Source organism: Epinephelus lanceolatus, chromosome 13 (assembly GCF_041903045.1).
Source record: "Epinephelus lanceolatus isolate andai-2023 chromosome 13, ASM4190304v1, whole genome shotgun sequence".
NCBI classification, from domain to species: Eukaryota; Metazoa; Chordata; class Actinopteri; order Perciformes; family Serranidae; genus Epinephelus; species Epinephelus lanceolatus.
The window spans coordinates 32,498,969-32,514,479 of record NC_135746.1 but is presented as its reverse complement, the minus strand read 5'-3'; the positions used below and the strand labels follow the sequence as shown (position 1 = coordinate 32,514,479).

Below are 15,511 nucleotides of genomic sequence, written 5' to 3'. Positions count from 1 at the left end.
CAAAGAACTGCAGTGTGTGGCACTTCAGTGTTGGCTTTATTTTTGCTTATGATGTATGCCCAGTGTTGGGAGTGTTAATTTTGAAATGCATTCCACCACAGATTACTAAATACATGCCCCTAAATTTAATTTGTAATGTATTCCATTAGATTACTCAAGATAAATAATGTATTATAATTACTTGGATTACCTTTTGAATACTTGAAAAGTGTCTTGCTGAGCTCTATTGTGTGGGTCTTAAATTTCTGTGCTAAAAGCACAGTTTTGTGCGTCTCCTCCGCCATTGTCATGTGGCAGGTGCACTGCACACACTTTTTAAAAAATCTGCTCATAGGAAATGGGTGCCTCACAACAATTTTAGCCAGCTAGCTGCTACCTTATTTAAATGTAACGGCGTTACTAGTGTAGGACTCGAGGCTCATCCTACTCTCCAATGTGCTATGTGTGAGCTCAGTCCTGCGTGTTCTTTAATGAAGCAATAGGAGAAGATATTCGGTCTTAGTTAATGTAGTTTATTAAGCAGTAAAGGAATAAAATTACAGAGCTCTGGGTCTCAACTTCACGTCCCTGACGAACAACAAAGGTGTGTCAGTTCACGAAGTCTGACCTCCTGTCCTTCCCCTGACCCAGTATATTTGAGCGTAACAGAGTGTCATTGTGCACGCGAGGCGTTGTCCTCTTCTCATTGGCAGTTCCACTTCCTCCTTCACCACACCACGCCCCTGCCTCGTGTTAATCTGACTCCTTCCCGCTGGCGGTGGGGGCGTGGTTCCTGTTTTGAAAGACAAGAGAACAACACAACTCCCGACACGTGCTGTACCTTACTATCTGTTCATCACTTTCTATTCTTTTTACCGTATATGAAACTAATTATCTAAGCATTGCAGTATGTGCTCCTCAGACTTGATGTCTCTTCCTCTCCTGTACTTCTCCACTTCTGCAAAGCAAACACATTCAGATCAGCTGAAATCATCTCAGTATTCTCATTGTTCACACGTCTAAAACTTATATAGTGAAACACAACTTATAGTAAAACACATAAAATCATTCTATTCCCAACACTAGGAGTCACTCACTGTTACTCCCCAATACTGCTAATGCCTACAAGTTGAGTTCGCTGCATCACTCATCACCAATCGCAAATCCTTCCTCTGAATGCAGAGGTTTTTTTTATCTGGAGCATCCACTCTAGACACTTCTATTGGATGTTTCTAAGAATTTACCCCTATAGCTTCTCCAATACTACTAGCTGCTGATCTGTTGCCATGAACTCTCCTTCTTCTCTTTTTAAAAATCGTTATTTCAAACTGTCAAGATACATAGTGACAAATGAAAACATCACAGTCATGTACATACAGATAAAGCATGGCAAAAACAAAGTGAAAAGCAGTGTGTCACACAGAAAAAGACAAGAAAAACAGACTAATCTATCGTAAATAACAAAGTCAGTATCCCTGTTTGATTAATGTAAAACGCATCAATTCTGGTTTGCCATTGTGGAAAAGCCGCCACAGCAACACATTTTACTCCGACCTCATCACATACCAGTGTGTGGTCATGGACTTTGCACATCTAGATACGATGTGAAAGGTACCCTGAGTGCGTTGGTTTTTGATGTTCTGGGACGTTGTGTCAAGTTCTGTCTGTTAAATGCATTGTCTTCTTTCAAAACACACTTCCATTTTCACAGGAAATTTAACATTTACATATAGCCTCTTTCAAAATAAATGCACCACATTAGTACAACAACACAAATTGACATTTTTTTTCCTTCAACAACTAACGCGTGTGGTTGGGTTTTGGTAACAAAATCATGTGGTTAGGTTTAGGAAAAAAGAAGAGGGTTTGGCTTTAGAATTTTTTGGGACACAAACACCACTCACTGGTGAAAGTTGAAAGTGCCGTTAAACTATAACAGTCACTAGCGTATCATGCCAACATTAAAGAATGGCTTTTTCGTCAGTGTGTGACACCGCAAGTCATTGCCTAAGCATCAGATTTCGGTGATTCCGGAGTGAGACTGGGTTGGCCACAGACATCCAACACAAAACTCAGGCACACTGCTTAATACAAAGAGCTTCAATAAATTTCAAAGTCCAACCATGTCTATGTAAAAGTCCTGTACTCTTTAAGTACATGTTAAATGAGAACTACCAGTCAACTACATTTTGACAATTAATTACTCCAGCAGTCAGGTGTAACTCTAACACCCATCATTGTAGACTAGAATATAGAGTAGTACCAACAATCATCCATATGCACACAATTATGTTCATGTCACTTTTCCAGACGTGTCTTTTTTCAACAGAACCCTCCTCTTTGCCTCAATGTGTTAAACACATGTCTACCTTTTGATCTTTCAAGGGCAGAGAGAGTTTCTGCAAATGGAAATATTAGAACTGGGTCAAATAGTGGTTGGAGAGATTCCTTTGCATTTGTTTAAACCTAGTTGGAGCACTAGATGATTTAGTTATTACCACATCAGACTGTCAGGTGTGTTGTCTGTCACGTAACATAAAGAAAACTTTGAAATGCATTCTTTGTACTGAAATCATTAGCCACCCCCCGAACATCTGGTAGTCAAGTTTAAACAAGCAAGAAGAGTTACTTGCAAATGCTGTTTCACCCACTTAAAGCCAAATATTAATCATTCTCTTACTTTGCCAAAAGTAGCTTCCAGGTCTGCCAGCACAGAATGTGACTCACACCAGCTTTGATTGCCGATTATATAATTCTTATATAATAATGACTTTATGTCAACAAAGAGAAGTGTACAGGAGCCTGAGTGAGCAACACAGTCACAGCTTCCATCCAACAAATTGGCTCAAAGAGCTCTCACAGTGGGGAGTTTCACAGCAGCCGCCCTCCTCATGTTGTTTGAATGATGGAGCTGTCAGATTGGTTGTAGATTGTACATCTTTATTAAATGGCATGTGGGTTAGCCCTTCTACCCTCCTGATTGCTTCATTTGTTTACTTTGTTAAAAGGAAGTCTTGTTCCACAGTGCAAGCACACTTTTAACAAATATAAAGACTCAGCTCTGTTAGCATTGTCTTTGGTGCTTTAGATAACAATCATTCTCCCACGTTTTCAGAGTTTCTACATGGCAGTGTTTGTGTTTGTGCTAATTTTGTTACCTTCGACTTTCTTCAGGACTGACCCAACCCAGGGACCTGTCCTTCTCAGAGGTTGGCCCAAGAAGCTTCAGGGCTGCCTGGGAGAATGACGCCACCAACGTTGAGTCCTACTTGGTTCAGTTCAAGCCGGCAGATGATGACGACATGCACTATGTGTCCATGTCTGTGCCAGGGGACACACTCACTACCCTGCTCCCCCACCTCACCCCACTCACTCGCTATGAAGTCAGTGTTTATGCTCAGTATGACAAAGGCGACAGCTTGCCTGTGACCGGTTTCGAGACCACTTTGGAAGGTATGATGACTCAAGACATTTACCATTATGTTTTTAAGTTGGTAAATGGGAGCAGTAATGCTAATTATCCCTTACTGTTTGTTGCAGAACAAGGCTCCGTGCAGAATCTAAGAGTATCCGAAGAGACCACAGACAGCTTCAGAGTATCATGGCAGCCAGCTCCAGGAGACGTCACTCGCTACCGGCTGACATATGAACCTGCAGGGGACGAGCGCTCGAGGCTACAGACGACCACTGTTGGCCCTGAGACAACACTTGTGCTGCAGGAGCTTCATCCTAAAACCACCTACCGCGTTACTGTGACTCCTGAGTATCCCTCCGGCCCTGGAGTGCCAAAGCAGACTGATGGCACCACCAAAGAAGGTAACTGTAGCTTTCAGACATGTCAAACTGTAACATATCAGAAGAGAGCACCATTTGGCATCAGTAATTTCTCACAGAGCACTTAATTTGATGCAATTTGCATCACAAATCACACCACTTCTTAATGTCATAACTTAGCACAACCAGAACACACAGGTGTCATTCAAACATCACTGGAATCAGTGCTCAAATGTCCATTGAACATACGTATCAGTAAATATGTTTAAAATTTAATATTAAAAATAAACTCCATACTGTGGCTAATACTCATCAAATTAAAAGGGTGTAAAAACCTTTATTCACAGGCCTTTCCTCGAATCAGCCTAGGGATCAAAGGGTTAACAGATAATGATCAACAGATCATGAGTGTTTTAAGTTCCAATAGGTGGCGAATCTTTCTTCCAAAACAGATTTTGGGCCAGAAGTTGAGCTCTGAAGTCCAGAAATCTGAGTAGCTGGTTTAGCAATGGCTGAGTCACTGGTTCTGATCCACAACAGGTGCCTGCAGATGTCCTATGATCATTTTGTTTGTGCTATGGGACAGTAAAAACTATTATTCTGGGTGCAAGCTGTTATTCCGTGTATTTGCGTCATTTAAAGACCACAATGGAAATAAGTTCAGACTTGATTCTGACATCCTCAGTGACTCTATTTGTCCACAGTGTTTTTTTAAGTCCTCCTCTGCCATTTGGCGTTTGCTTTCATTCCAAAATTGCCTGGGAGTGCCAGGAGTCCACACATTTTCGACCCCAGTGGAAAGTGAACTCCTAACCCTGCAGTGTTAGTACAACCTGCCACCCATCGAGCTCCTTGTCAGATCTGTCCTGCCTTAGAGGGAAAGGAATGAAAAACAGACAGAAGCACAGAAAGCTGGGAATTAGAAGTGGGCCAAGATGTACTGCCATAAACAATGGAGAAGTAAAGTTAAGGAGATCTCCTCAGTTAACAACCCTCTAAACCCTGGACAGTGATGTTATGAAACTTTTGTGATCTTTTGTGGAGTCTTAAAGGGAAATTATCTCATGGAGAAACTTGTTAGCTTTAGTGCTTTTAGGGAGGTATTTTGTATCTTATGAAGGCATTTAAGATTATTAACCTTGAGCCAAAATGCTGGGAAAAAAAACACAAATTATATTCCAGTCAACCATGGCAACAGCATTTCTTACCGTGTCTGAGTGTACTGTTCACCTCCTGGTTCTTCCAGCTCCTTCGGACGGTGCAGCTGCTTGTCGTCTGAGACGAATTTTTTTGTATTTTTGACGGTTTATAAAAAGAGGCAGGATTAATCCCAGCTTGCACCTCTCTGACATGAAACACCCAGCTGGTTCTCAGATGGATTTAAGTTTTTCCTCCCCCTGTATGGCTTACAATACTGTTCCTATTATAATGTTTACTGTGCCATGACTTTATCTCAAAACTATGAATTGATGCAATGCCTTGAGGTTTTGCATGAATTGCCCCTTTTTTCTTCACCAAGTCCTGTGTTGGGACAAAAGCACGTAACACTTGGTTACAGCAGCCACTGGGAATCACTTCAATCTTTTTTAAATTTTCTGACTACTATTAGGAAAAAAGAATTGCATTTCACATAAAATCCATTACATTTTCATCCCTCTGTAGGAAAAAACACACTGTCAAGCAGATGTAACAATAAAACATTTCACAGTAACACTCAGCAGTAGGCGTTAACACCAGTTAAGCAGGGCACATGAGTCACCTCTTTATTTTAACAATTATTTTTCAAAGGGGAAATTGTGTGAACATGCCCTACTTAAACTAATTCACATCCTGGTAGCTGCCCAGGACAGACACAGTTTTCTACTGTGCAGCTCAACTAGAGTGACTTGGAGTTCAGTGTCTTGGTCAAGGACATCTTAGACAGAGTGTTATTTAACCAATTTTATCCAGTCAAGGATGTGTTGCACAATTATTAGGCCATAAGTCTGTGTATCCACTGGTTCTCAACAGTTGGTCGGTGGATCACTAGTGGTTGTTGCCAGTATTGCCGTAGAAGTTTTTAATTTTTTTATGTAGATATATTTTTACTTATGAAAATCAGACATAAGCAAATTATTTTTTACATAAAGCACTCAAGTTCATTCCCCAATTTGGAGACCATCAAAGGTTAAATGATGTGGATGAGCTATCTCATGAAGAAACAGAGAGAAGAACAGAGTCAGCAAACGCACGGTTTAATGGAATTCATAAACAAAAATAGAAATAGTCTTTGTAGTAAAATCTCAAAATTGTATAAAATTTTACAGGAAACAAAGGAGAGTGCGGATAATACTAAAGAAAAATGGGAAATGGAACTGACAACAATTTCGGAAGGAGAGTGGAAAGAAGCATGTAAGAGAATATTTAAGACAACACAATCAAAATACTGGAAAGAATTTGCCTGGAAAAGCAACTTCGCACAGTTAAGTCACAAATGTGTAGCTGGGGATGTTGGTAGCCTTCCCCAGGGTGCACTGTCTATGTAACACTTTTTGTCTAACATACTTATGCAAAACAAATCATTGATAGTGTGTAACCATAAATTATTTCACACTAATTTTGAGAAATTTGTAACATTATCTCAGAAGATGTGATGTGCATTTTGTGCTATTTATTAACATTTTACAGACTAAACAATAAATAAATAAAAATATAATCACTAGATTAGTTGATAACAAAATAATTAGAAAAATTATGGTTGCTTTTATGTAATAAAATCTACTTAGTGACAGCGACAGTAGTCAGACTAAAAACCTTGGATACATAGCAAGGTTGAGCACGAGTTATCCCTGAAAGTTTTATCCCCCCTTGTGATCATAAAATTATTGTTTTCTGGACATAAAAAAAGTTGTTGTCATTAATGTCAGCATTGTAAAGTAGGACAGTCAGTTTGCTCATGCGCACAACCCTCATTTTTTACTTTCAACATTTCTCATGACAACAAGCTTGTCATGTCAAGAAATAACACACAAAATGAACACAATAAAGCAAAATTTTCTATGCAGATTCGTGTTCAGGAGCTGGCTTCATTTTCTGACCTTATTTCCCTACCTTCTCAGCCAGGGGTTCCCCCCGGGACCTGAGGGTATTTGACGAGACCTTGTCCTCCATGAAGGTCTCCTGGGAGCCCGCACCAGGAAACGTGCTCCAGTACCGTGTGGCGTACAAACCCTCCGCCGGTGGCCCCAAGAAGGAAGTGTCAGTTAAGGGTGACAACCGGGAAATCCTCCTAAAGAACCTGCAGCCAGGCACCCAATATGACATCTCTGTCAGTGCACGATATCGGTCTGGCCTGGGCGACCCCCTGGAGGGACGAGGCACCACACGAGAAGGTAAACCAGTTACAGTTTTTTTTACACACATTGCATTTTGGTTGCTAGGTGGCAGAAAAACATAGATATCTACTCAGCCAGTGTTTGTGTCCAACTGATGAAAGCAAGTCCAGTCTTTACTCTGTAGTTGTAGTTTGGTATCCACCAACTCCTGGGGATAATATCTCTCGCTTTAGCTGCTAAGTGCTCTACGTGTTTCACCAGCTTGACTGTAATTGTGTCAGTCTGCTCTTTGCTGCTGACTAGGTAGTGGACAGTAGGTGTATATCAGAGCTTGTTTGACAAAAACAGCAGCTGTAAACACTGAGACAGAACCAGACAGGAAATGCGCTGCAAAATCAAAACATGAGCTAAAAGAAGCTAAAAAGCACTGGAGAACTTCCAAGTTGTTTGTGAATCTTCACTCAGCAACAAATTCACTTCATACAGAGTAATGTCATTCAGTGTTACTATAAAAATGATTGATTAATGCAGGTTTAAATATTAAAATTCCCCTAAGTTGAGGCACAAAATTATTTTTCATTCTAAATTAAGATACAGTTCCCAGTTAAGTGTGAGTATGTGTCCTGAAAAACACACTTTCTTTTGCCAACCCTGACTATAATTAACTTTTAGTAATGCATCCTCTACAAAAGATACAGTGAATAAATATATATATCAAGATATCTTAATGTCTGTTAATATTTGTTACAGTTAATGTAGAGCTGCAAAATAAAGTCTAATAATTTAAAGTCAGACATTATTTCTGTCAGTTCTGGCATGCAGCTGTGACCTGCTAATCCTCCCAGATTAAGTGATTACTCTATTTTTATTATGACTGTGTGGCTCAACAACTACAGCTAATGTTTGAGGTTTTTGCTGTAATTGCTGTGACTAAACCCCTGGAAGACGACCAAATCATCGGAAAGGCTCTAAAAACAAACACAGCAAACATTTGATATAGGTCCGTGTTTAAACATTGCTTTCTTTTTGTTCCAGAGCAAAATGTTAGAAGTGATCCTGCTGTCAATACCCAGAGAGGCTTCAAGGGTCAGGCTTATTGTTATAGGGGAGTAATAATAAATAGTGGGAACAAGAGAAGTGGTGAGAGGGAGTAGAGAAGAAAGAGAAGAGAGGAAGACATCCAGTTTTCATATAACTTTACCGTTAGTGTTGCAGTAATGTCAAAGACAATTTCTTTACCACCTGGGTCCTATTTTTACAGCTTATGTCCATCATCTCTATCGGTTGTTAAAACAGTTTACTCAAGACCCTGTTCCTGCCGGTCATCTCAAAATGTAGGTTACCTTAGCTCATAGATTTGCAATAATCAGGTTTAGATCATCTGAGGCTGAAGCTGCTTTTGGGAAATGCCACTACAGCTGAGTTCAACAGATCAGAAACGTTATGAGCACACAGGTTGTAAACACATTTCTAGTTTGACTGCATTATTTGGAGAAACTTAAAAAAATAAATTCCCATTCCCCTCTGAATTGAAATACAGAAGGCCAAAGTTAAAGGAAGAGGCAAAACTGAATGGATCTTATAGTGGGGCCGCAACTAACAACTATTTTCATTTTTGATTAATGTGCTGGCATTTGATGTTATGAAAATAACAAATTTATAGGATTGTATAGTTAGTGAAGGTTTCAGCTGTGAAGCGTTTTCTGGTTTGATTGATGCTACAAAATGAGTCAGAAGGGCTGATTATATTCCATTTTTCGGACACAGACATGTATGTTGGTTGTTCTGTTTATACTGTATTGAGTGTCAGCATTCAGGGAAGTGTGCACATACAGTCTATGGCAAAGATCTTTTTGGGCTGCATGCGGATAGGTTGCGCAAACCCTTGCAGACATGATAATTGATAATGATAATTCATGTCACACTGAAGCTTGTGGCTTCTGATGCTGGAAAGAGTCAGAACTGGGGATCTTTTGTTGCTTTATTTCCCCATGTTTTCTATCTGTATCTCAATTGTTGCGATTCGATAAATTGCAGGTAATTGTCAGGATAGGCAATAATGCATTACATGTAACGCACAGGAGTAAAAAAGATTTTTTCAAGGAGCAAGTATTTTTCATGTTCCTTTTTTAAAACTGTGCTTCTACTCTTTACTCAAGTATCATTTTTAGCCAGTAATCTACTTTTGACTTTACTACATTTTCCATTTATACCATTTTTACAATGAGTCTGCTCTAAGTACGATCGGGTGTAGCAGGGAGAGCACCCGAGGAGCACCTCAGTTGCAAACCAGGCGGCCTTCCCGCCCTAAATTGACCCCCTGCCTGGACCTGAGCATCGTGTATTTTTAAAATCTAAATTTTAAAATGTGTTTTAAACTACAGTAGCCTAAAGAGTAAAGAAAAACACCTTGCTGAAGTTACAATGAATGGTGATGAAAATTAAACTGGCTGCACACACACATAAACACACACACACACACACCGTGTCATTTGTTGTTACCTTTTATGTTCCCATTTAGCTAATATTAGACTGTTTGCTGTAATTTTAAAGTAGACGAGCCAGCAGCCGACGTTTGCATTCACAGTGAGGGAGATGATGTTACTGTTATGTTAACTATGAGGAGACAGGGGCGTCAGTAGTGTAGTGGATAGTGCCAGCGCCCCATGTACAGAGGCATTGCCTCGCTGCAGTGGCCGCGGGTTTGAATCCGGCTCGCGGCCCTTTCGCATGTCAGTCCCCACTCTCTCTGTCTGTCTCTCTGTTATGATAAGTAAGAGAGGGATAGAGAGGAAGAGATGGTGAGAGAGTGGGAAACTATTTATATCTCAGTTGTATAGACTATCCTTATTTGTTTGATTAGCTGACCTGCTGATCAAAACAAGTACTGTCTTGTCATTAACTATTATTGAACTTTAGTGATTTATTAGCCAGGTACTGTTTTACTAGAGTAGGTTTTTCAAAGGGTAATTTTCCCTTTTACTGGAGTCATTTTTATGGGAGTAATTGGACTCTTACTTGAGTATAGATTTTTAGTACTCTACGCACCACTGATGATTGTTTAAAAGTGAGTTTATTAAAGAAACAGGCGGATCTTTGGTAATATCGCAGCAAATCAGGGCGGATGCAATCATGGTGGCCTTGAATTTGTTCAGATGGATGTAGTTAATCTGTGTGGTCACTGGTGCATCTCAAACAGTGGAGCTGTAGCTTTGTAAGCCACAGACGGCAACAGTAACAGTGGACACAGCAGCCAGCCACACAGGCTGAGAGGTAAAGATGAGAGACAGCAAGACCGAACAGGAATGTAACCCAGCTGAGAGCAGGGCTGGAAGGTTAGGAGGAGCAGGGAAGACTGACTCATTCCTGTCTCTGTTTCTGTCTTCCTCTCTGTTTATGTCTCCGTCTCCATGTGTCTCACTTTCTCACCTTGTGTCTTTCTCTTTCCCTTCTCCCCTCCCATTTTCCTCCTTTCTCCCCATCTCTCTCTGCCCTTCCCTGTCTTTCTCTCTCCATCTGTCACTCTTTGTGTCTTCATGTTATTTTATTTTCTTTCTTTCTCTTTGTTGCTACCTTTCTCTCTATTCACCTTGTGAGGGCTTGCCTGGAATTTAATAGTGCTGTCCACAGTCTCTGTGTTTCGGCCTGCACAGCCTGCAGATGCCTCCCTGGTCGTAGAGCCATGCAATCAATACAACCGTCACTGTTTTTTTTTTTTTGTTGTTGTTTTTTCCTCTCCTTCTCTTTCCCAAGCTTCGGGTAGTCTTGCCTGTACTGGCAAAGCATGGTGCATTTGTTCCACCATGTTGCATTCACGGTCTAGTTCTGAAGTGTGTTGGTATGGCCCCCAGACATCCCTGGTGTTGGCCCACATCAGAGGCACCTGGCAGGAGGCTCCTTATTACCTTTGTTTCCCTCGCATGCAGAGTTAAAAGTGCTCAGATCTCCAGTGGAAAACTGCACTGATACTGTACTCACATTAAAACTGGTGAGCTCACTCTTTCTTATTGTAAAAACTCTTATTGTACAGTAAGAGCTCATATTATTTCTCACTGGGGCCTCGTTTGTGCACAGGAGATTTCTGATTACGACCAAATGGGAGCTAAAATGGAAAACTCTTCCTCATGCCAAAAGTCAGCAGGTTACGATGCTTTCTGTGATATATCAAAGGTAATTTAGGTCGTTGCCCAAACTACTGTATAAATGCTACAGAGAGACTTTGTTTTCATTCTTACCTAATTTGATCAAACAATGGCACATTTGATCCCAGGATAAAGTCCAATGACATTTGTATAAATGTGGTCCATCTCACTCAGTTGTTTGGTGTAAACCTGTCAACAGCTGATATATAAAGGCTCCGCAGCTGCTTTTGGGTTTTTTCACTAAGTCCTTCACTTTAACACTCATTTGGAAAAGACCCCAAAAACTTGACATTCACCAGGACTTCTTGATTGGAGCACCAGTATAGCGTGACGTTGCTGTGGGACGGAAAACTTTTCGTAAGTGTGGAGAAAAGGGAACATTTCAGGAATCACTTATTGTCAGATGATGACAGTGCATCTTTGAAATTATATAGTTGATTATGAATGACTTCCATGAGGACCTGAAGCCAAAAACTCAAAGACCAGTGCGATTGAAATAAAAAGATATAAAATTGTAACGGTGAGGAGTCCTTGAGGAAGTTATCCAGACATTTTTTTCTTTCCTGTTTTTCATGTTCATGAGCTATATGTCATCCATTGTACTTCCATGACCCATTAAACTTAAACCACTAAAGTACATGGCTTGAAACCTTGAAACCAGACATGTTTGTCTGGCTTAGAAAACCAGACTTTTTAAATATCCAAAGCTTTGAGACTTGTGTAAACTCCTTTTTCCTTGATTGTAATTGTTGGTGTGATCAGCCTTGGACTCCCAGCTTGTTTTAACCTGTCAAACCAACAACCTTAAACAGTTTTTGCCTGTAGTAGCTTTTTAGGCCTGGCATGTGATGTTAAGGTTGGAGTTAAGGTGAGGTTTGGACATATGAGGCCCACTGTACATGTATACAGATATTTTTGAAAACTTATATTTTCCTCTATGTTTTGGCCTCAACCCATGCAAAGTATTAAAGTCACCACAACAGAGATTTTTGAAAACGTCCTCTAGGGTGCAGAGTTTTCAAAACTCTGGTTACTTCTTGTATCTGTGTGGATATGTAAAACAGAGCATTTTGGAAATTATGACATCATCTCCTCAATTTGCGCATGGCCATTCTTGCTTTGGATAATGAGCATGGCCTGAAACAACAACAATGGCTAACTACCAGTTTGTTTATGTTTTGTTATGTACCTGTTTTGTTTCACCATGGTACCTTGGTCCATGTACAGTACCAGCAAAATGTTAAACAAAAAGGTATCAAATATCTAAAAATATAGAAATAATTTGCTAATACTATTCTACTATTGTTTGATTTGTTAATACTACCAAAAGAAAATAAGCTCACTTTGCATACTCAGAATCATCTTCTCTTGGATTTGCAGTAGTGTTGATGTAGCCCCTGTCGCCACCTACTGGCCCGACAAGTCTTTGGAGTCGTTTTGCATTTGAGAAACAAATGTTGCGGGGACAGATTTTTTTTTTTCTAACATAAGGGAAAAATATCTGTTTTCAAAAATATCCCTATAAGTGCAGAAACAGATTTTGACTACCACTTGGCTTTGCTCAGCCGTCCTGTGGCGACTCTGGCCGACGACACAGTTTAATTCCCAGTTTAGACTCATGATGAAAGATCGAACATAAATTTTTGGCCAAACAAATGACATCTCTTCAGTTTTCACATGAAGGTTATAAAGAACATGAATGATGTAGTGTGTGCTGTGCAAACTGGCTGTAAAAACATGTTTCCTTTTGGTGCTTAATGAATGTTTGGGAATCACTGCTGTAGAAAATGTGCTGAAAGACTTCGAACATGTTCTCTTCACATCTTTCATCATAATCTATGATGGGAGAATTTTTAATCGATTATGTTAAATCTTCAGTTAAATTAAGGGAACATACACGCCACGAGGGGACACATTTATTCAGAGCAATGCATTTGCTTTTAGCAGCGTGGAGCTGAGGCTCTCAAAGTTGGATAAATCTTAAGGATGCGTTTTACAGTCTTTGCACATAAAATGCTGATGTATTTTGTGGTCCTTTTAGGTAAAAATGTAAAACAGGAAAAACTTAAATATACTTGCACCCCTCTGAGCCAGTGGTCTCATTCAAATAAATGCGGGGGCAAATGTGGAGCACCCAACTCTGGCAGTATTACGGCCATGCTTTTGGAGCTAGACAACATTTCTCCTCTGATGTGGAGTAGCACCACTACCAGAGTGATTCTTCTCTCCCCACATCTGGGCCACCCGTAAGAAAACTGCAGTCACTCTGTGCACTTCAAGGTGTTTTAAATGTCTGATGGTAGATGGAACATGTAGAGTAGCCAAGTTTATACAAAGCATTCAGCCAAAAGACTTTCCACTGTGACTGTGAGGTTTCAGCAGCAGGGAGTCCCAGACTGAGTCTCCTCTTCTAGCAGTGTCAGAGAGCACAAGACATGCAGCTGCTTAGTTTTTTGTTCCTTTTACTACTTATTTCTTTTATTTTTTCTATTTTTCTGTAGTTACTGAACTGAACTGAACTGAATTTAACCTAACTTAACTTAACTTAACCCAGCTCTGCTCAACTCAACCAAACCTAACCTAACTTAACTGAACATATCTAACTTGACTTGACTTGACTTAACTTGGCTCAGCTCTGCTTAACTACACAAACTTAACTTAACTTAACTTAACCCAGCTCTGCTCAACTCAACTAAACCTAACCTAACTTAACTGAACATATCTAACTTGACTTGACTTGACTTAACTTGGCTCAGCTCTGCTTAACCTAACTTAACTTAACTTGGCTCAGCTCTGCTCAGCCTAACTTCACTTCACTTCACTTCACTTCACTTCACTTCACTTAAACTTAACTTAAATCGGCTCAGCTCTGCTCCGCCTAACTTGACTTGACTTGACTTGGCTTGGCTCAGCTCTGCTCAGCCTAACTTCACTTAACTTCACTTCACTTCACTTCACTTAAACTTAACTTAAATCAGCTCAGCTCTGCTCCGCCTAACTTGATTTGACTTGACTTGATTTGACTTGACTTGACTTGGCTTGGCTCGGCTCTGCTCAGCCTAACTTCACTTCACTTCACTTCACTTCACTAGGATAATGTCTGCATCTTGATACATTTTTGTGTAACTATAGCTCAACTATTGATTTTTTACTCATAAGATGTTAACTATTGCGAACCAGATTTTAAGTTAATGTTAATCGATTGAGTCCAAAAGTTCCTGAAATTTGTTGACAAAACAATTACACAACAAGGTCCATTTGGTTGGTGTTCTGAAGCCTTTCATTTTGTCACACAGTCAGTGTGTTGAAACCAAAAAACATATTTATCCCCTTACCTGCAGTACTATTTATTGCTTGAAATTGTCTTTGTGTCAGAGATATTGGCTGTAGAGATGTCTGGCTTCTTTGAATATAATGGCACTAGATGGCATTCCTTAAAGCAGCTGTGCGGAAGTTTACATTTTCATTGATTATAGTGCCCCCCTTTGGTCGAAGCGGTATGACACCCACAGCCTGGTGTTGTAAAATCTCGACTGCAACTGGCAGTTACCGCATGCATTTGTTTCGGAGAGCGAGAGGAAAATCATAAATGTTCTGCTGTAGCTCTGAATATCTTATAAACTGAGGACAACTGCCTGCTGTATATTTGTGTTCATGGTCACAGTCACAGATAATTTTGTGGCGTTTGTTGTAACGTTACTAGACAAAAGCGGTTCACATCCGCTAACGTTACATTTAGCTTGCTTGTAACTTCCATGTCGTCATATATCAAAGTGAAACAACGTCTAACAAGTTGCGGTATATTCTCTAAATAAAAACAAAAATTACATACCTGTCGATTAGGAAAAGGGCCAACTTGGGATCAGTTTTAAAACCTTTCAAATCTCTCAGCTCTCTCCACTTGGTGAATGCTCGACCGAGGTTTACGCTCGTTTGGGCTCGAGCCCTATCACTGTCCCGTTTAGCCTTCTTCTGTTCTTTTTCTTTTAGATGGTGCTCTTTCTTTATTCGTCATGGCATCGAAAGTACAACCAAGTCCTTATAGATACATCTGGTAAAACTGTTATGTGTTCAGCAATGCCCGTACAACTGTACAAGAGACTACTGTACAAGAGACTACTCCCTACTACATGTCATTTAGCCTGTTTCTTAAATCCTACTCGTAAACACGGCTCCTTCTTCCTCTGTGGTTTAATGGCTGCGGGCCGCTGCGGGCGTGCAGACTTACTTCCACCTCCGGGTACCGTATTCTGGTTTGCTGACTTCCACTGTGTCTGACCCGAGCCAGGCTATGCTACATAG

General features: G+C 40.3%; 1 protein-coding gene across 4 annotated transcripts in view; it reads left to right on the top strand.

Moving 5' to 3' along the window:
• The window catches only part of col12a1b (collagen, type XII, alpha 1b), a 152,167-nt gene that overhangs the window by 18,908 nt on the left and 117,748 nt on the right, over positions 1-15,511 (top strand). For all 4 annotated transcript variants that reach the window (XM_078174038.1, XM_078174039.1, XM_033649085.2 and 1 more), the window contains exons 11-13: positions 3,154-3,432; positions 3,520-3,795; positions 6,852-7,124. In XM_078174038.1, the coding sequence (XP_078030164.1) occupies positions 3,154-3,432; positions 3,520-3,795; positions 6,852-7,124 (828 nt within the window). The remainder of the gene's footprint in view (positions 1-3,153; positions 3,433-3,519; positions 3,796-6,851; positions 7,125-15,511) is intronic.